At 37.8% G+C, this 25,228-nt stretch overlaps 1 protein-coding gene across 2 annotated transcripts; it reads right to left on the reverse strand.

The window, feature by feature from the left end:
• Positions 1-3,356: 3,356 nt before the first annotated feature.
• On the reverse strand, positions 3,357-24,222 carry Tmem33 (transmembrane protein 33). Of its 2 annotated transcripts, XM_051198570.1 has the most exons (9): positions 24,076-24,222; positions 23,865-23,934; positions 21,069-21,163; positions 20,487-20,674; positions 17,443-17,510; positions 15,607-15,740; positions 7,478-7,561; positions 4,898-5,018; positions 3,357-4,133 (listed from the first exon to the last, which is right to left on the reverse strand). In XM_051198570.1, the coding sequence occupies exons 2-9, from the start codon at positions 23,907-23,909 to the stop codon at positions 4,128-4,130; spliced, it is 741 nt and encodes a 246-aa protein (XP_051054527.1). In that variant the 5' UTR covers positions 23,910-23,934; positions 24,076-24,222; the 3' UTR covers positions 3,357-4,127. The 2 variants fall into 2 exon arrangements, with proteins under 2 accessions (XP_051054527.1, XP_051054526.1); XM_051198569.1 differs by having other exon boundaries at positions 3,357-5,018.
• Positions 24,223-25,228: the final 1,006 nt, after the last annotated feature.

The raw sequence follows: 25,228 nt of genomic DNA on the forward strand, positions 1-25,228 counted from the left end.
TTATTTTATAAATCTATATAGTCTGGACAGTATTGGCTTGAAGAGTATATATAACTCCCCAACCTGAACAATATATTAAAAATGGATTCAAGAGTGTTAGTAAGAAATGCTGACATACTGTATATACAATTTTCTTAGTTCAATATATCCCATTTTATCAAGTACCAGAGGTGATGCATTTATAAATCAAGCAGTTTCTATAACTGTAATCTTTGCAATCCTTATATATTTGTTCCAATATACACACATCATAAATGTTACCTGCCCAAGATTTTGCTCTTTTGGTCTCAATTTGCAGATACATGTAGATAAAAACTAACGTTGAAAAGAATTGTTCTTAAAGTTACAAAAGAGAATAGTGAAAGCTTGGAATGAAATGTTAAGAACCACATATGTTAGTTTCAAAAATGCTAAGCCTATTTCTAAAACGTAGCTTTAGAAAGACAGAAAAAAATGGGAAGCAGAGGCAGGCAGATCCCTGAGTTTGAGGCCAGCCTAGTCTACAGAGTGAGTTTCAGGGCAGTCAGAGCTGTAAGAGAAACCAAACCCTGTTGGAGACTTTTTTTTTTTTTTTTTTTTTTTTGCGGGGGAGGGGGGTGATGGGGGAGGCACACAAGGGAGGAGGAAGGGAAGGAAGCAACAAGCTAGGAATGAAAAGAAGAAAAAACATTGACATGTTTCTTGCACCCTTCTTCTTCCTACAATAGCCAATTGTTAAGACTAGCAAACACAGCTATCAATCATCTTTTCCCTATTGTTTTCTAAGAAAAAGAATCCACTTCAGATACAAGAACACTGTATTTTGTCTTGTCACCATCAACTCAAATTCAGTGTGGGTCCGTTACACAGCAAGAACAGTACAAAATGGGAGATCACAGAGAGAATCCTTCACCTGAGAATATGTCCATTCTGGATAAGTCACTTAAGCACCACCTCCGTTCACAGGAATCTCATTCATTAACTAATTATAGGATATCTTCCAAACTCTCAGGAGCTCCTCTGATATCCTTGACACTAGCTCCAAAAATGGCTTTGCAGTCAAAACTACACTAAAGAACTGTGGAGAAACAACTCCACACTTTTCAAAGGTATTACATGCTCTAGTATACTGTCTGTCAATCTCACAACACTCTGTCTGTGTGGAATTCCCCTGGTCCTAGGGAATTCCAGTGGTGCTAAGAAAAACTTGTCATCTTCACAAAATACACTTGATTTTTCAAACTCAGGTAGCACTCCTGATATAATATCCAACTGTCGGATGCTTAGGCTAAACAGATTCTATTTAGTGTAATGATGAAAAAAATTAAAATTCCATCTCTCTATAAAAGAAAAGATTAAAAAAAAAAAGACTAACTATCATTTCTCTACATTTGATAAAGGGAAATAATAACCTTACAATTTTTGTACTCAGGTGACTTAGGCTGGGAATGAAAAGATGAGACAGTAGCATGATGCCATTCCCAACCGTGTCCCATTTACTAGCTCATATTGACAGTGCACTTCTTTTGAATGTTTTATATAATAAGGCAGTACTCCTCAGATGGAAATATAGCTCAGGGGTAGAACAAGAGGCCCATGTATCAATCCTCAGTCCCACCTCCCAGCATGTATAGTAAGTACTTACCAAGTATCTGTTCAATGTTAAATTAAGGGGTCATAAAATTAAGATCCTTAGTGTATGGTCAGCTAACACTTGCAGTAGCATAGCATCTAACCTACCACAGCAGTAAAAATGGGTTCTAACCAAGGAAAGAGTGACACCTACTGATTATAAACATTAACTGTCCATAGATATTTTCTCCCTGGATGATTAATCAATAAACTTCCTTAAGGTTAGCCGAGGGTTTTTACCACAACCTCTCATCTAAAATGTTTTAGAGAACTCAAGTTCTATTTGTTTTGTTACATATGCATCCATTTTCCTTTCCAGGATATTTGCTAAACTTACAAATCTATTTCAAATTTCTGTCTAGCTCTTTAGATGTACTGGTGCTTTGCAATTTAAGAGAATCCACTAATTTTCCAGAACTTCTGGTTTGTTATTAGGTTTGCTTTGACATTTTCCATGAGGGGTACATAAGTATTTAAATTTAATTTTTAAAATTATCTTTCTTATTTTTCTTCCAAAAACATTCACTTTAGTGAAATTTTATTTAAAAAAATTTAAATACAAATTGCACTTAAGAAATTGCTGTGGCTTAATATTAAAATACAGCCAACTTGCCAGGCAGTGGTTGCTCATGCTTTTAATTCCACACTCTGGAGGCAGAGGCAGGCAGATCTCTGTGAGTTCAATGCTAGCCTGATCTACAGAGCAAGTTCTGGGACAACCAGGATTACAACACAAAGAAACCCTGTCTCAAAAACAAAACAAACAAAAAAATTCATCCAACTCAATAAGAGATGAAGTATACAAAGAAATACATAATGCTTGCTAAAGAAAAACAGGCTTTGTATGATGCTTCCATCTGTCCAATGGGGTTAACAAGCAGCACTGTTCCATGTCCTAAAGGACCAGACATTCTGGATAACCAAATTCTTTTCAACTGTTTAGTTATGCAGTAAGTGTTACGTCTTCCCTGCTCATACACTTTATGCACATTACCTATATTTTGATAGGTGTACATGGAAACACTAATTTCAGGTTCAAGATCAGCTGACTGCACATATTCACACATAATGTGATATTTCTAACTACAATTTCCATGCAAACATCTAGTAATGTTTAAATTATAAAATTTGCCTTTTTGTAGGTTTAAGAATATTACTTATATTCTGCAACTTCCTGTAAGTAACAAACCTATATTTCCATTCAAGCACAAGTGTTATCAGAAATAATGTAATTCTGTAGTCTCATTAAAAAGTCTTAATTTATATCACTAAGCATTTGAAATTACAGTTTTAAGGAAAAAACTCTTGTTAAAAACAGTATGAATTAGCTTCTCTAAGGAAATATTTTTGAGCATTATAAACAACAAAAACTCACCTACACACCTTGACACATAAAAGGCAATCCAGGTAGAAACACAGCACACACATACAACAAACATAAAAATTGGTGGAATCCAAATAAATTTAGTATTTTAGTTAATCCAAGGTTATTATCTTACTTTGCATAAATGTCCTACTAATTAAAAGATTCTAATATAAAAATAGTTAAGGAAGAGGTACATAGAAACTCTCAGCACTATTTTTGAACCTCTTATGACCTCTTAGGAGTATAAAATGGTCCAAGATAGGGGGAAAAAAAAAAAGGGGGGGGAGGGAAAAAATATTTCAAAATAAATATGCCCTTAGCTGCTAGAACTTAATGTCATTCAAGGCAATGTTTTAAAACATCATTAGAAATCAGTATGTTTACATAACATTGTAGTCACTTTATTGCTCTACAAAGTTGTATTGTTAAAACCATCAGATTACACATATAGTGATAAGGAGGCTAGACACATACATTAAAAAAAAAATCAACTGGATATTATGAGGCTGCTTCTCCAACTCAGTGGATAAATATCAAAAAAAAAAAAAAAAAGTAAAAGTAGCTGGTTAAAGCTAAGCTATCAAGTAGTTTTTCTGGAAATTTACCCCAAGTTATCACCTTTCTATAGATTAGGAGCTTTAAAAAAAAAGAAAACTGATGTTACAAGTCACTAATGAATGTATTTAAGAAATCCAAATTACATGCAGATAGAAGAGAACTGGGTACAAAAAAAAGACCACAATATTACATTACTCTATACTAAAATTGTGCATCATTTTAAGCATTTCCAATCATGCAACAGTAATAAGGATCAAAGTGACTTTTATATAGGAATTGATGGGAACTCAATTATAGGCTTGAATATATTACCCAGCCCCAATCACAGATGCAATACATCCAATTCCCCCAAATTCATGTATGCATTACAGGCTGGACACCCATTATCCTCCTCAACTATTACCCAGGCCTATTTAATTACCTTACCTATAAACCTTTCCATTTAACTTTTTGAATCATATTTGCTGGATAAGCATGTAATCTACAGAACATTCTTCATTATTTCAGAACATACAAGTGTATTCACATGCTCAATCTTCAATCACATCCTTTCAAAGGCATCAGAACTGCTGCTGCAAATTTCTAGGACATTTCAAGCCTAAGAAACCAAGAAAACTGGAGTTAAGAATCTGAACTAGGTATTTCTATAAACTATAGCAACACTGATAATCTATCTGTGGACATTTGTAAAATGTAGGCCTCAGAAAGGAATTCTGTTTCACTACCACCTTCTAGACTAACTGGTTATATGAGCCCAAATAACTAAACCAATACAGGTTTACAGTCAAGCTGTTTTCCAACACCATCAAGGCCATAGATGTACCAATGGAAATGAAAGTTTAGTAGGTCATAAAATAGATACAGAATTCCCCTTGTAATGGTACAAGCGAAACACATCTGTCCTAGCAAAGCAGCACAAGATTGGTATGAAAAAAAAACTGCAGGGGAATGGGCTTCTGTTAAAATCTCAACCAAAATTACTGAATGGAAAAATACTGTCTCAAAATATACTGAATTAATCTATTACCATAATGAACTCATTCCAGACATAACTTGGGTTAATGGTTAGGGTGAAACAAATTTCAGAATTCTTTTTAAAAGAAATAAATGTATTTCATGATGTAGGCACAGAAGTATCTAAAACAATTGAGTAACATTTATCACTAAACTTACACAACCACAAATAATAATGTAAATAACATGCCACAAAAATGATTATTTTTGCAGTGAGATGCACTTATGTAAATCATGTAAACTGAACTGAGGTCGGTGTTAGACCTGTCATTTGAGACCCCTATCCAAGTTACCAGCTACTACTGCTTATTTTCTACCCACAGTTAATCAGATGTTAAACTACGCAACTGTTGGTGCCAGTCTGCTAATGAAGGCAATGCTCTGGAGACAAAGTCTTCTCACAAACAGTGGGCAGGAGGGCTTCATTATAATGTGTTCAACAACAATCCTCAGTTCATTAAACAAGTTCCTGTAAGGTAAAATAGTGTTGCTCAGAAACAACAAAAAGGCAGCAAATACAAACAATGCTGAGAAAAAGTTGACCGAAAAGAAATTAAAGAAGTAGCTGGTTAGAGCAGTGCATAACCTTTATTCCAACACTTGGGAGGCAGAGGCAGGCAGACCTTTGAGTTCAGGATAGCCTGGTCTACATAATAAGTCTCAGAATAGCCAGAGCTACACAGCAAGACCCTGACTCGAAAAACGACAACAGAAATTTAAGTCAAAGACGGACCTAGAATACACTATAAGGAATATAAAAAGGTGAACCCATGTGTAGTAAAATATTATCTATGGTTTATTAAAGCTTGACTGAGCAAAGTTAGCCACAAGCCACACAAGCCAGGGGTACACCTTTCATCCCCAACGTGGGTCACGAATATGTAACAGAAAAAAAAAAAAAAAAAAAAAAAAGGCCCAGAGACTGATATTGGGATTCAAATTGAATATCAGAAAGCAAACAGCTAGCCACTAGCATCAAATGTCTCCCTCAGGCTGAATGATCTGATCCTGTCTCCATAAGCTCTCACCAAGTCTCCTCAGAGTGGCTAGAGAATGAATGTCCTACTGAATCTGGATACTGACTTACATACCTCTCGTGAGTCCTAGGATTAAAGGTGTGATCTATAATTCTCTTTTAGACTGATTCAATCTTGTATAGATTGATGGCCTTAGACTCATAGGGATCCTTCTAACTCTTAATCCTGAGTCCCAGGATTAAAGGTGTGTGCCTGGCTTCTAAGGCTTGTGGCTAACTCTGCTTTTCTGAATCTTGTCAAGCTTTAATGAATCATAAATATCACTAACCCATGCACACCTATCTAGCCCTCAGGAACTAGTGTATGAGGTGCGGAGCCTAGGATTTCAAGACCAGTCAGGATAGCATGAGGATTCCCAACTCATTACAGACAATAATCTCAAAATCCAGTGTCTTTTTGAGTAGAAAAGTAACAAAAAGCATTAAAAAAAAAAAAAATAACAGTTATATCTAAAAGGGATTAGCTACATTTTTTCTTTACTAGTCAGTTTTCACATTTTACAAATTCAATTCATTCTTAACAAGACCAAAAAAATTTACATAACATGGGCAATTCACACACTGTTCCTTTCTTTCTCCCCCCCCCCCTTTTTTTTTTTTTTAATTTTTGGTTTTTCAAACAGGGTTTCTCATGCTGTCCTGAAACTCATGCTGTAGACCTGGTTAGCCTCGAATCTACAGAGGTCTGCCTGCCTCTGTCCTAGTGCTGGAATTAAAGGTGTATGCCACACCAGGCTACATGCTGCTTCTTCAGAGTTTTCTGAGCATTAGGAGTTTCAGTGCTATGAAGTTAAAGGAGACAACATTGAACATACTCGATAACTGCCATTTTACAACCTGGATACTGACCAAACCAGCTCTCTCAGATTAAAATCTACCTACCAGTTCACACAATCTACCTTGATCTCACACCACACTCCATTTCCTACCGCAATTTTTGACAGTGCTGTGTTGCTTCATGTTTGTTCCGGGTTTAAGTGCCCTTCCTTGCCTGACCTATACTGCCCACAAAGTATCCTTCATTACATATTATACATGCATATATACATACACATCATATACAAAATAATGTATACTGCATACTGTACTATAAGTCGATCTGATGGATCCTCAAGGGTCATTTTGACTACTCCCAGTTTTCACCTTATGTTCTGACTCACTGGGCCTGAGTACAGAGAACTGCAGTAGACTCCAGAGTGCTGTGGTTATAGGTGTGAACCACCTTGCCTGGCTATGAGCTTTTTAGACCTTGTATAACAGAAGTATAGGAAGCTATAGTTCACACAAGGTGACACTGCTGCATATTGATTTGTGAATACTTTAACTATTGTTAACTTTAACTTAGTTTCAACTAAGAAAGTCCTTAAGAGTGAAACGTAAAAGTTTCATGTATTTCCTAGGCATTAGAACCTTAAATGATGATAACTCTAGCTTCAATTTCTACAAAGGAACGTTAAGGTCCCAATCTCCAAAGTTTAACTTCCAGTGTTTTTTACTTATGCTGCTGCAAAAGTGGTATGCACTGAGCAGCACCATCCTTCAGATTTCCATCTTTTCTGAGGCTAGCAACAAGCTATGAAACAGCAGGCACCTGCAGCTCCAGTGACGAGGGCATCCTATGGAGCACTTGCTGCTAAGCTGTTGGCTGAGGTAGATGTATTAAATACATTTTCAACTTAACTGTGAAGTTCTCAGGATGGAAACCTCTAAGTGGAGATCAGCTACACAACTACATCTTCACTAACCCCAGCTGGTTTTAAAGCCGATAACTTAAATTTCAAAGGTATTTCTTCTAAGTTCTAAACTATTAGTTAACAAATTTCCAAGGGTTATAAATAGTAAATCTGGACACTATACTAAACAAAAGAGATGTAAGCTAGTCACCAACTTACCGACAATATGGATTTCTTCTAGAGGAATAGCGAAGAGTAAGAAATCGATAGTATATGAAAGGCTGGAGCAAACTTCCTTGGCCACTGAAATAAGCAAATACAAAGATGATGAATACCTGTTACCAATTCATACATATATTCAAAAATTGCAAACAATTTAAAAGGAGAATATGTGTGTCTTCATCAGATGGGTCAGTAACAATTACCTTATCTAGGCACAAATTACTCTTACAACAGAAATAGAAGGATACAGATGACTGAAAAAGAGCAAAATGCTATTTCTTAAGTTTTTATAAATATATCTATACGTTAAAATTTTAAATACTAAAACTCAGAAAATATTATCCCTGTAATTAGCAGAGAACTGATTTAAAAAAAATCAAAGTTTTTGTTGGTATTTTAAAAAATTGTTTTGTGTGTGTGTGTGTGTGTGTGTGTGTGTGTGTGTGTATAAAAAGGTCAGAGGGCAAAGCTGGATTTCTCCTACCTATCCTTGGGTTCCAGGGATCAAACCAAGGGATCAAACTCTGATAGCCAGGCTTGCAAGGCAAGTGTCTTTACCTGTCCAATCATCTTGTGGGCGCAATGTTTCTTGAAACAGGGTCTCAATATGTAACCCAGGCTGTCCTAGAACTCCTGAGCCTCTTATCGCAGCATAATGAGCTAAGACTACATGTATATTCTACCATGCCCACCTGAAATTAAGTTCTAAATCTTAAAAATCCAAGTTAAGAATGGCTTGTTTTAGCTGGGTGGTGGTATTGCACGCATTTCACCCCAGCACTCAGGAGGCAGAGGCAGGTGATCTCTGTGAGTTGGAGGCCAGCTTGGTCTACAGAGCAAGTACCAGGACAGGCTCCAAAACTACACAGAAAAACCCTGTCTTAAAAAAAAAAAAAAAGAAAGCTTACCTTATTTTATATTAGCAAGAAAAATTCAAAACTATACCAACTAACTAATAAAACTGACAGAGCCTATGTTAATTAATGTTCTTAATTAAAAAAACCTAATTCGAATACCTCAAGAGGCATGTATGTGTATGTTTTATGAAACTCCAAGTCTGGTATTATTTTCTACAAACTATCTAGATTAAGACACTCAAATAGCTAAAGACAAAACAGGTATGGAGTTATGGATGTGGCTCGGTGCAAAGTAGAGCACATAACAGGCACACAAGGCTCTGGATACAAGGGAGGGAGGGAAGAAGGGAGGATGGCATACAACTGCAAGCTTATGTGGACACAGTGAGACAGCATGCTTTGTATATTACATCGCATCGAGTATTTCAAAAATCTTGGCCATAAAAAAATATCTAATGGATAGACATGGTGGAACACACTGCAATCCCAGCAGTTGAAAGATAGAGGGAGCTGATCATTTTTAAGCATATAGTGAGTCTGAGACTAGTTTGACTATGGGGGACTCTGTCCTTAAAAAAAAAAAGGGGGGGGGGGACGAAGGAAAACCCACAGAGCAACTTTGGTAAAATTCAGAATGTGAGCCAGAGAGATGGCTCAGCAGCTAAGGTGGCCAGCATGATGACCTGAGACAGAACCCGGGACCCACATGATGGAAGGAGAGAACTGACTCCTCAAAGGTGTTCTATGACCTCTACATGTATGTGTACATACACATACAAAGAAATAATATATGCAACAAAATACTTTTTTTTTTAAAAAAAGCCAATTTAGTGACTTTAAAGCATGCCTTTAATCTCAGCACTTGGGACTGACAAAGGAGGAGCTCTGTGAATTCAAGGCTAGCCTGGTCTATATACTGAGTTCCAGGATAACCAGAATCACATAGTGAGAGCCTGACTTTAAAAAAGCCAAAAACAACAAAACCTTTTGTAAAAAAAAGAGCTTAGTATTTTTAAACCTTTATTCTAATTTGTCAGGGCCCAACAATAATTTGCATACTTTCATAATAAAATTAATTTATGATTATATGCTTATTACTTAATATTATACACATTTTGCCCAACAAATAATCTAACAAAATTTTAGCTTTCTAAACTAAAATGTTAATATAGAAAACATTTACAGAAAACCCATTTCCCACCATCCAAGTTAATCCTTGATGAATTTCTCAAAACACTCCCATAATCCATCTTTCTAGGAACAAATGTACACAAGTGTACAAAATAACTAATACTAACACAATGCTCATCACATAACTATTTACTAGCTCTAGAGAGTGTGACACTACTATGAACATGAGAGAAAAAAAAACATGTACCTGTCCTTGCTCGATCCAAAAAATTAAATGAGGAACAACTTATATGTTGTTAACCAACTTTAACTTCTATTAACACGTAATATGATATAACATGAAAATTATCCCGTTCCTATTACAGCTTTAAGTATTCCATCTTATGTTCCTACTATTACTACCAAGCCTCCTGAGTTTGAATATTTAGGGGAGCTCTCGGATACATTAAAAAATAAAGCAATAGCTGAGCATGTAGTACCTGCAAAACATCCTATAAGTACCTGTGGATATTTTTTTTTAAAGGATTAAATCCCTCAAAACAACAAAAAACATGACAGGGTGCTTATGTCTCAACACCCTGGTACTGAAGAAGTAGAAGGGGGAGGACTGTCTCAATAGGAGCCTGGGCTATACAAAACAAGGCCTTGTCTCAAAATCTAAAACGTGGGAGGAAGGGAAGAAAGCAAGACAGCAGAAACAGAGGGAAAAGGAAGAGAGGAACTGATGAAAATATAGGAAAAGAAGCAAAGAAGTAAACAAACTTACAATGGCCATCTGTGTTTGCACATATGTTCATGCATATATATGATAATCTCCAGTGTAGGTTTATCATTCAATACAGAGCTCTAAGTAATACAGCCCCTACTAATCAGATAGTGTATCTCCATGAAAATAGCATGGAAAGAATAGTGATAGCATGGTTATTTTAATTTTATAGTTTTGGTTATATTTAAGTTACACACTTAAAGTATTAAGTATTCTATGTATTATATACTATTGCACATGGAAGGGTGAGGACATAGCTCAGTGGTAGAACACTTTCCTAACATGTGTCAAATCTGTGGGCTTGATCCCCAAAGACAAAATAAATAAACTTTATATAAATAATGATTTTAATTTATTATATTAAAATTATATGAACAACATTAAGTGCATACAAAACCAGAAGAATCCCCCTTGTTTATACATTAAATATATTGTTAAAATGTTAGTGAAAGCAGAATTCAGATTCATCCATCAGAAGAGCAATTATGAAAATAAGCAAAAAAAAAAAAAAAAAAAAAAAAAAAAAAAAAAAGATGTAGGGAAAAAGATAGGTATGCATGGGTGGTAGCAATGTAAACTAGTACAAACATTATGGAAAATGGGAATAAACCTCATGATCCAACTACTCCTCTTCTGGGCAAGTCTCCAAAGGAGATGAGGTCAACATTATCACTGTGATCATGCACTCCATGTTTACCTCATCACTACTCACAACAGCCAAGACATGGAATCAACTGAAGTTAAGTATCAGCAGATGAACGGATACAGAAATGTGTTACATATTCCTAAGTATACATACATGGCTCAATGCTAGTCAGTCAGGATGAGATACTATCATTTGTAGTGCGGGAAAAAAATGGATGGAACTGGACATGATAAGAGTGGAGCTGGAGAAAGGGCTCAACAGTCAGCACTTGCTCCTCTTGGAGAACATGTAGGAGTGGCTTCTAGCAGCCACATGGCAGCTCACAGCTACCCATAAGTCCAATTCCAGGGCCTCTTCTGGACTCTATGGGCACGGCATTCATGCATGCAGGTAGAACACTCACACACATAAAATAAAGTACATAAACCTGAGACAGAAAAATTTAACACTCACTCAAATGAGTGAGTAAAGTTGTTTGAAGGAAAAGTAAAAAAGTAATCAACAGATGCTAGGAGGGAAGAGGAATACAGACAAGCTGAGTGTCAGGATTCACAGACTAGAAGACTCAGTGGCTGAAGGCTTGCTGCACATGCATGAGGACATGAGTTCACATACATGCTCGGCGGGGGCTTGCTAAATAGCCAGGGTAGGCAAATAATGAACTCTCAGTTCACTGTGTCTGGCGAGTGATAATGGAAGACAATCAATGTCAACACATTCTCTCTCTCTCTCTCTCTCTCTGAAGGAATAAATTCAAGTGAAAAAATTATCTTTATATGTATTTCTGATAAACTACTCTTGATGACAACTTTATTCACAGTGTTAAATAAATGTCTTATTGAGCTCAACTGAGTTAAGATCAAAAGTAAAATCCTACTATAATTCGAAAATTAGGTTTCATGTGAGGATGCTAAATTTTTAAGGTGTAAGCTTTAGAGTTGAATAATCTACAAACACAGCTGCATCAAATCCTATACTCAACATTTAGGAAATGGATTTTAGCTATTTATCTATTTAAATTACTACTTTGTTTCAATGCTAGAGGTTAAACACAAAGTCTTACACATACTAGGCAGTATTTCCTTTTAAATGCGAAAAATTCAAGCTCATAAAGAAGTTAAAAGTCTGAGAAACTATAATGGAGGTCCAGAAAAATTTATTCAGAAAATTTTTATAGCTAGACGTGGTGTCACATACCTTTGATCCCATCAGGGAAGTAGAGGCAGGTGGACCTCTGTAAATTCAAGGCCAGCCTGGTATACAGACTGAGTACCAGGACAGCCAGGACTACACAGAGAAACCCTGTGTCAAAAACAAATAAAAAACATAGAGAGAAATTCAGGAGGAGGTTGCAGGATTATAAATTCAAGGCCAGCCTAGGCAACTTAGCAAGACCTTGTTTCAAAAAGAAAAAAGAAAAGTAAAAATGGACCAAGGGCAATACAGCTCAATAGCAGAGTGAAAAAATAAAACTAAAACCAACTGTCAGGTATATAAAAACTTCATTGGTCAGTCAACAAAGACTATAAAAAGTACAAAGTTCTATACTCAGTTACAACAACTTGTACAAAAATTATGAAAACCAAGTCTACAGACTTTTTTCTAGACAAGAGTCTTAACTATATAACCTAAACTGGCCTTGAACTTGAAATCTCCTGCCTTAACCTTCCCAAAGCTAAGATTACAAGCCTAAGCCTGGACAACACACAGATGTGGTGATATGTTACTTATGATTTATTAAAGCTTGAGTGAGGATTAAGAAAGCAAAACCAGCCACAAGCTATAGGCAGTCGTGATGCACACTTTAATCCCAGGGCTCAGGAGACAGGCAGATAGATCTCTCTGAGTTCAAGGCTACTCTGGCCTATACAAGAAAGAAGAGTAACAGAGCTCACACCTTTGATCCCTGCACTAGGGAGATAGAGACAGGGGTGATATGGCTGGGCAGAGAAAGGAATATAAGGAAGAGGAGACAGGAACTCAAGAGCTTTTGCCTCTGAGGATTCATGGAGTCAGGATTGCCATTTCAGTTGGCTAAAGGTTAAAATCTACTGGCTTGGCTGCTTTGCTTCTCTGATCTTCAGCTCGAAGCTTCAACTCCAATATCTGTCTCTGGGTCTTTTATTTTTCATGCTACCCAAAGACATTTAAAGAACATCCTGACATGGTCTATTAAAGACAAAGTGCACTAAACACAAAAAAATCTGGTATCTATAAAGAAACCATTCTTGGTATACAAGTATAAGCAAGCTAAGAAAGGTGTCTACTGTATCAATATTTGGAAAACTAAAAATGCAAAACACCAGGGTAATAAAATAGAACATACAAATTCAACAGAACAATGAATAACCATTAAAAGAAACAAATGGGCTGCAGAAATGGTTTAGCAGTTAAGAACACTGGCTGCAGGTGGGCAGTGGTGGTGTACACCTTTAATCCCAGCACTTAGGAAGTAGAGACAGATGGATTTCAATGAGTTTGAGGCCAGCCTGGTCTATAAAGTTCTAGGACAGCCAGACCCCATCTGGAGAAAACAACTAACCAAAACAAACAACAAACAAACTACTGGCTGCTCTTCCAGAGGTCATGATTTGAATTCCCAGCAACCACATGGTATGACTCACAGCCATCTATAACAAGATCAGATGCTCTCTTCTGCATGCACAGAATTCACACATAAAACATAAATAAATAAAATTTCCTGACTGGAAAAACAAGCTGCAATAATTCATGCATTATGGCAACTATGACAAACAATAAATACAATAAACAAAGCAACTCCCACAAACTATGGTTTCTACAGATGTGTTCTCAATTAATTAACTTATTTATTTATTTTTATCGTTTTGGTTTTCAACACAGGGTTTCTCTGCCTGGCTGTCCTCTGCCTCCAGAGAGTAGGAGAGGCACCACCACGAGAAGCGGTGTTATTTTCTAAGTGGATTACAAATGCACACATATTAAACTGCTTTCTCTGGAACAGAAAACACAGAACCACAACTAGAATTCATCATAAAATGCTCTTTTAGAAGGGAAGGGTGCCCAACCTAGAGCCTGTGAGGCCACATGAAGCACAACACAGCTAAAAATCCAGTCCAACATAAAATAGGAACCTTAGTTAAAATACTGTGGAAAGTTTTTTCTTTGCTTGATCATGAACTTCGTAGATGACCACACAGCCCAGAGAAGCCAATAGGTTAGATACCCCTATTAGCTTATCTATAAAACTATTATAAAAACAAGCATCCAGGTAGATATGCACATGTAAAATCAAATGCAAAATTGCCAATGGAGAGACCAGTACTATGGTGGTATTTCACCTCTCAAAAGAAGTTTTCTCTTTACAAACTACAGAAACAATTGTAGGCAATTGTTACTGTAAGACTATACTTTCAAAACAACTCCTTGTATCACCTCAAAAAAGGCAAGAATAAGCTGAACTAGGCTGGTGCTGGCTAGTTTTATGTCAATCTGACACGCACAGAGAGCAGGGAACCTCAATTGAGAAATTGCCTCCAAAGATCAGCCTGCAGGAGAGCCTGTAGGGCCTATTTTTAATTAGTGATCAGTGGGGGAGTCCACTGTGGGTGGGGCCACCACAGATAGGAGGTTCTGGGTTCTATTAAGAAAGCAGGTTGAGAAAGCAAGTACAAGAAGCAAGCCAGTAAGCAGCTCCCCTCCATCAGCTCATGCTGCTATGTTCCCACCCTGTTAAAGAGTTTCTGCCCTCACTTCCGTAGATGATGAACTGTTATGTGGACTCGCACAACAAATGATCCCTCTTCTTCCCAAGTTGCTTTGATCCCAGTGTTTCATCACAGCAACAGCAACCCTAACTAAGACAAAAGACTCTTCTATATACAGTATTTTTAAATTAATTTTCAAAATTCAAAAATTAATTTACAAGGGTTAAATTATGTTTCACGAGTGTGTAAGGCAAATTTCCTATCCTGGGGCTATTCATAGATGCGGGGAAAGAGCACTGAGTCAGTGTCTTCAGTCCTACACTGGTGAGCCCACAGGCTCCAATGGATAGTTCACACCCCTGGTCACACCAATGGCTCTGATTTAACACAATGGGTAACAAAAAAAAAATAACAACTTTTTTTCTGACACAGAGTTTCTCTGTATTACTTTGGAACCTGTCCTGGAAGTAGCTCTGTAGACTAGGCTGGACTTGAACTCACAGATATTCACCTTCCTCTGCCTCCCGAGTACTGGGACTAAAGGCGTGTGCCACCAACGATCGGCTAAGAGAAGGACTTGTAAGAAGGAATAGGGAATAGGGATAGAAAAGGATGAAAGGAAAATACAAGAGGATGGGGAGAAAAATCACATGCATTATATACATGAATTAAATAGTCACCAAATTAATTAATAAGCAAAAAAGACCTCTAAGTGTGGGGACCTTGAAGAGAAGGGGTTCAACAAGAGAAAAGAGAAGATGAGTGAGTAATGGGGCCATGGGATGGTGAAAATGACCAAAGCTCTAAGCGCATGCATGAAAACATCAAAGAAAATGATTTTAAAAGCCCGTTAAAGCATTTGGGGAAAGAGACACTTCCCTGGCTTTCCCACAGCACAATGCTTCTACTAAAGCAGCTAGGATGTTCCACCTGGGGGAATCATGCTGAACTTGCTCTGACTCAAGCAGGGTGAAATCTCGGCGACTATCTTTATGTTCAACTGTCATCAATCTTTCAAAACAAGCATATTTCATTCTTACCTAAAGAGCATAAAAACTGTAGCAGGCATCAAGAATATTTCATTGCAAGCAATGAATTTCAGAATATTTTGTTGGTTAGCACTTAACTTATCCAAGACAGATCTCAGCAGAGGTAAACTATTTGAACCCTTTGCCTAAAACAAAAGGAAACAAGCATTAGAAGGAACCTGACATCTTTAACAACACACTAGTCACTCTAACAACAAAATATATGGGGGCTCAGGACACCTCTTTAGAATGACACCACGTTTACATACATCTTCTATACTTTAAGCCATCCCTACATCACTTGCAATCTAGTATGACACAAAAGCTACACAGTGATAACTATTTAAAGAATGCCAAGAAAGGCAGTTCAGTACAGACACAACATGTTTTGGCAAATACTTTTGATTCACAGTTGGTTAAATCTGAAGAACTGACCACTGTCTTTAGATCAGTAGCATATTTAACAGATAATACAACTAAAGGTCAGTTAGTTAAAAGTGACTTTAAGAACTCACAAACCAAGAACTTAGTGTACTTTATTGCTTTATTCTGTTTCCAAAAGAACCCAAAACACATTAAAAAAGAAATTTTCATTCTTACTTTACTTTCCATAAAAAAGTTAAATTCCAGCCTTCCCCCCAAAAAAGTGCTTATTTGTCTCTAGTCAGAACAAAAAGCTGACTATTCATCAATAGTTAAAATATCTGTGACTCCTTAGATAACAACACAAATTATGGGATCATAATTGCTCATGTGGCTCCAGAAATAAAGAAATAAATTAGGTCTGAAGAGATGGCTCAGCAATTAAGAGCACTGACTACTTTTCCAGGGGACCCAAGTTCAATTCCCAGTACCCATTTGGCAGTTCACAACTGTCTGTCACGACAGTTTCAGGGAACTAGACATTCTTACATAGACATACATGCAGGCAAAACAGTAATGCACATAAAATAAATTGTAAAAAAGAAAACCATTCATTAAAAATAATTGATTAAACACTAGCTTCCCACCTTCACCCAAGTTTTCTAAACAGAGTTTCTCTGTATAGCCCTGGCTATCCTGGAACTTACTCTGTAGACCAGGCTGCCCTGGAACTCACAGAGATCCGCCTGCCTCTGCCTCCAGTGTGCACCACCACTGGGAGGAGAGGCAAGGCCAGCTTGGCTTAAGTAGAGTTTCAGACCAGCCAGGGTAAAAAAACAAACAACCCAACACAAAACAAAAAACCTTGAACTTGTTATTTTAACTCAAATTTAAGTGTACATATAGCATGTCTGCTTGGTTTGACTGCTTAAACCCCCAGCCCAGGAAAAAATAATGGAGGAAAGCAGCTCTTAATGTTATTCTACAAATACTCAATATAATAACTTATACAGTAAGTTTGAGGGATAGTAACATAAGACTCTGCCAATTCATCAAACTTAAAGTTACACAGGATTTTTGCTTTGTTTTTCTAGACAGGGTTTCTCTGTGTAACAGCTCTTAGCTGTCCTGGAACTCACTTTGTAGACCAGGCCAGCCTCAAACTCACAGAGCTCCAACTGTCCCTGCCTCCCAAGTGCTGGGATTAAAGGTGTGTGCCACCACCACTACCCTGCAAGTCACACATTTATAAATGGAGATGTATATTTCAATCTTTAGGGACCTGGAAGGAAATTTTAAGGACAATCCTTTCTCTACAAAAGATGCTGTTTTATGACATTTGAACAATATAACTTTCAAACACTAAAAAAAATTCTAACAAGTTTATGGGGGAACAGAGTGACTTAAGTGAAAAGTGTCTGAAACTCAAAGTCATACCAACTATCGACACTCTAAAAACCAAAGAAACAAAAAGGCTTTACTCACATCAAGGACTTTCTTAGTGTAAGTGGCAGCATGAAGCAAAGAAAATAACAAGACTGGGAAAATGCTCACTGGAGAAAGCAGTTAAGGAAAGTCTTTAAGTCACTGAGCACTGTGCACCCGTGGACACGGCTGTGCACATGTGCAAAGTAGAGCTGAAGCAACACTTGACAATGACTTTGGTGGAATGGCTTTTCTTTCTGAGCCAGACTTGGAACCAAATGGAGTTCTACCACATAGGAAGCAGTAAACTTCCTCATTTTTCTAAATCTTACCATCCTTCTGAGAAGTCAAAAAAACACTTTTAATAAAGGACCACAAACTGCTAAGCAAAGCTAAAATGTAGGCCAACCCCTACGTTGAATATAGCTTTCACCCCACAATGGCCACTTTGGTTTTTTTAGGATTTATTTATTATTATTTTTAGTTATGTGTGTGTACCTGCACGAGTTTATGTTCACCACACACATGCAGGTGCCCTTGGAGGCCAGTAGGACTTGGTCTTTTGGAACTGGAATTATAGTCAGTTGTGAGTTGCCTAATGTGGGAGCTGGAAATCAAACCTGGATCCTCTGCAAGGACAATAAGACCTCTAAGCATCATCTCTCCAGCATACCAATTTGGTCTTAAAACACAGAAAAACCTTGCTTTTACAGGCGTCTACACTGTTGACAAAGGTGTCAAAGTAAATTCCATTACTTTGAGGAAATATACCTGAATTTTGTTTAAACATTTTGAATTCATACTAAATTTGTAAAGAGAGACTGTAATTTCAGCTTACATAAAATCTACCACAGGTCTTACCAGCTTAATTACAAATATAATTAAGGAATTTTTATACTAAACTCAATGTTTTTTTTTAATTTTCATATTAAGTCCAACATTTACCTATCTTACACTATAGGTAAATACATAATTTTCATGAAAACTCTTTTTTTTTTTTTTGAGACAGGGTCTCTCTGTGTAGCCCCAGCTGTCCTGAAACTCACTCTGCAGACCAGGCTGGCCTCAAATTCACAGAGATCTGTCTGCCTCTGCTTCCTGAGTACTGGGATTAAAGGCATGCACCATCACCATCTAGCTCAATTTTTCAAAAGATAGAAATGTAAACAATCCACTCCAATTTTTGCCAGAATAATAATAGAAAACTTTTCAAGTATTTCATGAATGACAGACTGTCAATGATGAATGGTATGGCATGAGTAGAAACTGCTAAATGCTAATAATCCAAGTATCAAAGTCATGATAACTTTAATTCACTCATTCCAACCAGTAAGCAGCTATACCCAAACATTACAAGAATCTAAACACAAACTCCAATTTTACTCTGCAGCCTAAGCTGGCTTCAAACTCCCTGTCTCCCTTCCCAGGGTTTACAGGTACACTCATGTCTGGCTCCAATTTAAAAATTTTTAATGAACCAGACTCCTTCAAGCTTGAAATTTAAAAAGCTTCTCATTTTTAAGGCCTATGTGAAACTCTGCTAAACCGTATAAAAATTCAACTTAAACTGACACCCCCAGACTTGAAGTAACAGTAACAGAAGCAATGAAAAATATAACCTTCAACACAAGTCAAGTTACTTGGGTTCCAGTTCTGGTTTTCACCATTCTCATTCTCTTAGGCTAAATTTTATCCTCATAGAGACCAAGGAGATTTGTAATGAGTATTTCATCTCTAATTGTCTACAGTTCACAAAGCTTTAAGAGGTTCATCTTAGCTTTTGATGTCACTTTACTTTTTCCAACCTCTGGTTTTGAGACAAGGTCTCATGAAAACCCAGGCTAGCCTTGACTTCCTTCCTACCCTCATTTTCCAAGTGATAGAATTAAAGGTATGCAATTACAAGGCTGGTTCAATGTCACTTTTACTTTATTTAGAAAAGATAAGCAATGAAAAATCTACCATGTTATTCTTAAGTGCCAGTCATGGACAGAGCAAGAACAATACCACTTTAAGAACAAAAGAATCCCTGCCCTCAGAAGGCAGATCTCTGTGAGTCTGAGGCCAACTTGGTTAACAAAGTGGAGTTCCAGGACAGCCACAGTTGTTACTACACACAGAGAAACCCTGTCTCAAAAAACAAACAAACAGCAAAGGCCCAAACACATCTATAGTATTACTGTGGGCCATCTTTGCAGATACCATACTTCCCAATTTCTTTATGAATTAGATTAGCATTTCCTAGGTTTATGTTCTTGCTACTTTTCATTCTCTCCTGACTCTTCAGAATGAGCCTGCTGGGCCAACTAGCTAGCCTGGTTTTGCTCTTTGAGACAAAGCCTCACTACATAACCTTGGCTGGTCTGAAACTAGCTCTTTAAACTAGCTCTTTCGACCTCCTGTGCCTCCTGGAGCTATGATCACAGGCTCACCACACTTGGCTCATGTCAAAGCAAATTATTTTTTATGGATTTTCTTTTATTCCTAGATCACTGGAAGCTGGGTAGCCAAAGACCTTTTATTTATTTATTTTAAGTAACACATTTGTATGGCCGGAGAGATGGTTGTGGGTTAAGAACACTGGCTACTTTTATAAAGGACCTAAATTCATTTCCTATCACCCACACAAGTGGCTCACAACTGCCTATACCTTTAGTTGTAAGAGTTTCAACAGCCTCTTTTGGTCTCCACAGGCATTAAGCACACATGGTATACATACATATACCAGGCAAAACACTCATACATGTAAATAATTTGCATTTTTTGAAAAAAAATTGCGTATTCCCAAAGAAATATGAAGTCAGTGAAATAAAGATTTAAATACCGAATTCATGTATCAACTTGTGCTTTGACTGTTAATTGTTAAATATCTGCTAGGTTTACAATACTGAAACTACCGAGAGATGAAGTTTACATTCCCAAAACAGCTCTACAGAGTTTAGACTTCAAATTTTGGAGATAGAAATTTTACATCTCCATACAAATGACCCAAATAAACAAGCTTCATGAAACATCATTACTGTATCTTTCCAACAGAAAAATAATGAAGACGGCTCCTACATGCTTAGTATGGCAATTTCAGTGTCATGACATGAAAAGGATACTTGTGACAGGATAGGAATTAACAAAAATAAGTGAATACAGCAGGTAGTGACAGCTGTCCTCTAACAAGGCCTGAGCCAAGAATGCTCTGCTTAACTGGAAGTGTGGTAATCTCTGGTGTAGCCTCAGAGCGCTGGTGAGAGCATTTGCCAGCAAAGCACGCTGGTAAAAGCTTGCTGCTTCATGCAACCTGCAAATTACCAGAGGAAAAGTTATCATGAGACATCAACAGCTACCACAGTTCTTCCTCCTATGTGAATTGCATCATAATTGCACAACACCTAAATCATTTAATTGTCAATAGAAAACAAATTATATGAATGTACTCCTCATTCTGGGAAGCATCACTTCAAATATACATAATATAAAGCACTCACTCTTTGTCAAGTTAAAAAAGTAAGAATTACTAAAACCATGATTGTCAATGAGCAGCCACACTAACCACAATAAAAGATCCCCTAACTGGTATTATAGATTACTGTTGATTTTAAATAGGATTTGTGTTAATTAGCCCTATGCCATTTCACATTTTTCATAAATGCTGACTGAACATCCCACTGAGTCAGAAATACAATAATACATACCCAAGAAGTGGCAGGACAAACAAAGCGGAGCAATAAACTGTGAACAATCGAGAAAGCCACATTGCTGTGTCCAGTTTATTGGTCATCATGAATTGCTAGATTTAAAAAGAAAAATATAATGGTAAGCTAAGTGTAAATTGTGTTAGGGACAAATTATGCACTTTTATTACTACAAAGGATATTTAAAAACCACCTTGCAACGTTTTTTAGAAGCACTTTGAGAAAAAAATCAGGACAGTAATTCAACTATATAAAATTCTCTGTGCTATTTCAACATTTATAACAATGGCTCCATCCATTTTAAAACAACGTTAAATAAGAACTAATGGCTCTCAAGAGAACTGTACTGTCTATTCTTAGAAAAATCTCAAACCCAAACAGTCAGGCCCCAGAACTGAATAAGGCATCCAATATTAGGTTTGGATTAAATAAACTATTACAAAGGGAGAGTTAGTCCTGAAATTAGTGCTGAACTCATCAGTCTGGAGACTATCTGTCATGTACATGCAGAAGAGCCTACCAAACCCAAGGCACACTCAAAACATGCCTGTCAAGTATGAACTGGTATCTGCTTCTCAGATCATAAGACTCGTTGCAACTCCCACAGGATCCCACACAAACTTTACCTTATTATCAGTGGCCCTAAGACTAAGTTTATCATGAAAGCAAGAACTTAAAATCCAATTTACTACTAACATATACCATTTCTAAACAGGGTTTCATATTTTTAACTACAACGTTAAAAAATAAACACCAAGATGCAAACATATGTGGGTATGTGTGTGTATATATATATATATATACATATACATTATATATACATATATATATATATACACACACACATATAATATAATCCTCATTACATGTGATAGATTTTTTTGCTTCTAGTTGGTGCTTCCAATAAACTGATTTTATGCATTTGATGTCTTAAAATATTACTTTTAAGCAATTTCATTCTATTGTCTTGAGTGTGCAAAAAAATGTTTTAAAGAAAACACAAGTATACAAGGGCATTTTATTACATGCCTTTTAATTACATGCTAGCAATATCAGGAATATAACATGCTGCCAGCTTATTCTATTGAGACCTAGCTATTATACTATGATGCCCAAAATGTATCTGATTATAGCAGCAGTCAAATGCAAAGATGAATCTAGTTTACTGTGCTGTGCTCAGTTTGTTTAGAGCATTCTCTTTAAAATCCATTCTGATGGGCCATTGAGACAGCCCAGCCCAAGCTACCAAGACTGATGACCGGGGTTTGAGCCCCAAGACCACCATGGAAGCAGAGAACTGACTCATAGGTTTTCCTCTGACCTCTACACATGCCTCTGTGTAACCCTACTTCATTCATCAGTAAGTCACTGAATTATCCATTTCAGACATCTTTTTTAAAGATTCATTTTTATTGCTTTTAATTATGTGAACCTGGGTGTGAATACACGTGTGGAGTATATAGTAACTTAAGGAAACCAGAAGATCCCCCTGGAGCTGGAGTTACAGGTGGTTGTGAGCCACTCCCCCCACCATGTGGGTGCTGAGAACTGAACTAGGCTGGGGTCCTCTGCAAAAGCGACATTCACTTTTAAACACTGCGTCCATCTATCCAGTCCCTCATCTGGGTCTTTTTATACAGGTACACAATACAGGAACTTAAAAGGCACATGTTGGTTTAAGTTTTTAAGTGTGAACTGCCTGATATATACAGTTACACATCCCCCACCCCCAATTATTTTAATGGATCTTTGGATTTGAACACTCCAGGGCATATTATTCACACAGTCTCATAGTATCAGGACAGACAACTTTTTAATTATAAAGGGGAAACTGTCTTTTTACAATTTCGAATCAGTTGATATCTCCTTAAACACCATACCTGAATTCCCCCAAAGAATCAACATAAAATGGTTCTTGTGTCTTGAGAAGAACACAATCAGTCATGTAACTGCAGTTTCTGGATCATTCTGCAATTTGAAACTACCTGTGTCTTCAAAACCCAAAGAGGTCAAACAGAGGAATTTCCATTGACTGAATGAGAGTAAAGAGATAAGACTAACAGATGCAATGGCTGAATCCCAAGGAGGGGATGTGCCAATGGTCAATTAAGGAAATCTGAACATAAACTATATATTTGGTTAACATACATCAATATTAAACTTTCCAAATGGAGCCAAGCGGAGAATAATACTTAGCATTTGTAGGTTAGCAAGAATTTCAAATGGGTCAGCAAAATAGGTGTATACAGAGGTGTTGTAAAATGTTTATAAAAAAAAAAAACAAACAAAACTTCAGTTTAAGGACTAAATGACAAAATATCTAGTGTAGAGCTGTAGAATAGCCTTTTTTAATTATAAAGTTTACAAAAGGGTAGTTAGTATCCCTCCTAGTAAACGACATACTGAAGGAAACACACCGCTCTTCCCCTTTCGTAATTTCTTTAAAGGCTTAAAGTAGGTACAAAGGGCACTATTACCCGCACCACGAGGAGTGTGGGTGGAAGCCTCTGCCTCAGATGGCATCTTCAACCTTGGGGCCGGAGACGGTCAGAGACTGAGGTGTGGGAAGGCGCAAGGAGGCCCGATATCCCAGCAGATAGGTGATGGCCACCACCTGCTCCATGCCTGCCTGCAGTCGCTTTTGAAACAAACTTCGAGCTCCTCTCTCCACCCGCACTCCACTCCCTAACCCCGGTCCCGCAGGCAGCGCCTTCCAGAACGCTCTGTCCCTCTCAACACTTCCTGCTCCTCGCCAACTCTTGCTGATGGAGCCCGGTGACCAGGCCGCTCACTTACCACAGCGCCCGCCCCTTGGGGGCCGTTCGGGGTCGTATCCGCCATGGGAGACACACAGGAGCCGGGGACGCTGAGACAGCAGAGAAAAGCAGAGTAAACGTCAGTGCTGGGCGACACCCTCCCGCCGGAACCCCAAAGCCCCAGAGAAACGGGATCTGCTGGCCCCGTGCAACACACGGCCCCGGGAGGCCCCACGGCGGCCGGATAATACCTGCCCCACTCGGTCCAGATGAAAACTGTCTTTCCAGAAAGACCTAAGCAAAGGCGGAGCTTCCCAATAAAGCCCTAAAGGGCTGACCGACGCTGCCCGCTCACGGGGTTGCAAAACCGGAAGTGACACATTCGCTTCCGTGTGAGTGAGGTGGGGACGTTGAGGGTCATCCAGAGTTGACTCGAGAGGCATGACGGGAAATGCAGTTTTCCTTCTTATTTTGGTTTCACCAGCCCTACTAGCCCCAATTGGCCTAGGGATCTAAGAAGAGAAGCAGGTGAAGCAATTTTGCTCTTATCCACGACTCAGGCGATTCTCCTTGCCGGCTGCCAGACCTCAAAAATCTCTCTATTTAGGTATACAGAAGCTTCTGAAGTATCTATGATCTCCCCAGACAGTGATTCATCAACCCCTGTGTTTTAGCGTCTTTCAAGCTCTTGTGTAATCGGCTAAGTGACAGGCTACACTTGGCATGGAGTACATGAACATAACACTGACCTCTTGAAAGACAGTAGAGTAAATGGAAATCACAGTAAAAACTTGTATAAAATATGGGCATAAGCTGAGTTGATCGGGGCGGGTGTTTGGGATGGGGTCCTGGAAAAGGTAATTCTGATCCTAAATGTTAAAGGAAAAGTTGGATGAAAGGGAAAGGGAATCCCAAATAAAGGAACAAGGCATGTAAAGTAACAGAATAGTCAGAGGACAGTTCTGTGTGAGCTGACTGGATGTGAATGTATCTGGGATGAAAGATTTGAACCACAGAGAGACAGGATGTGCTTATTATAAGGAAAAACATGATTCGGGGAGGGGGTGTTGGAAGCGGTTTGAAGGAAAGAGTGGAATTATATTTCAATTAAAAATATATTTATAAAAGAGCATCTGAACTTAACCCTGCAATCTAGAGAGCCATGCTACAAGTTTAAGCAGAAGTGTTACATCAGGTTTAGAATGATCATGGGGAGGCCACTGCACACACTAGGAGAGAAAGAATGAAATCATGGATTGTGGTGTTGGTGTCCGAGAACAGAAAAGGAAAGATGACTTGAATATGACTTCCACAATTTGATGTCTGGCTAGAGAAAGGTATGGGGGGGTGGTAAGAGCAGTCATCTTCTGGGACCTAGAGAAGAACCATAAAGAAAGAGGAGCA

This window comes from Phodopus roborovskii, unplaced genomic scaffold (genome assembly GCF_943737965.1).
Source record: "Phodopus roborovskii unplaced genomic scaffold, PHOROB, whole genome shotgun sequence".
Lineage (NCBI taxonomy): Eukaryota > Metazoa > Chordata > Mammalia > Rodentia > Cricetidae > Phodopus > Phodopus roborovskii.

Coding starts and splice junctions, on each gene's coding strand:
- Tmem33 (XM_051198569.1), bottom strand. CDS start 23,909: ATGGCGGATACGACCCCGAACGGCCCCCAAGGGGCGGGCGCTGTG. Junction 21,164..23,864: donor CCCAAGGGGCGGGCGCTGTG/GTAAGTGAGCGG, acceptor TTTTAAATCTAG/CAATTCATGATGACCAATAA. Junction 5,019..7,477: donor AGAAGAAATCCATATTGTCG/GTAAGTTGGTGA, acceptor TTTACCTTACAG/GAACTTGTTTAATGAACTGA.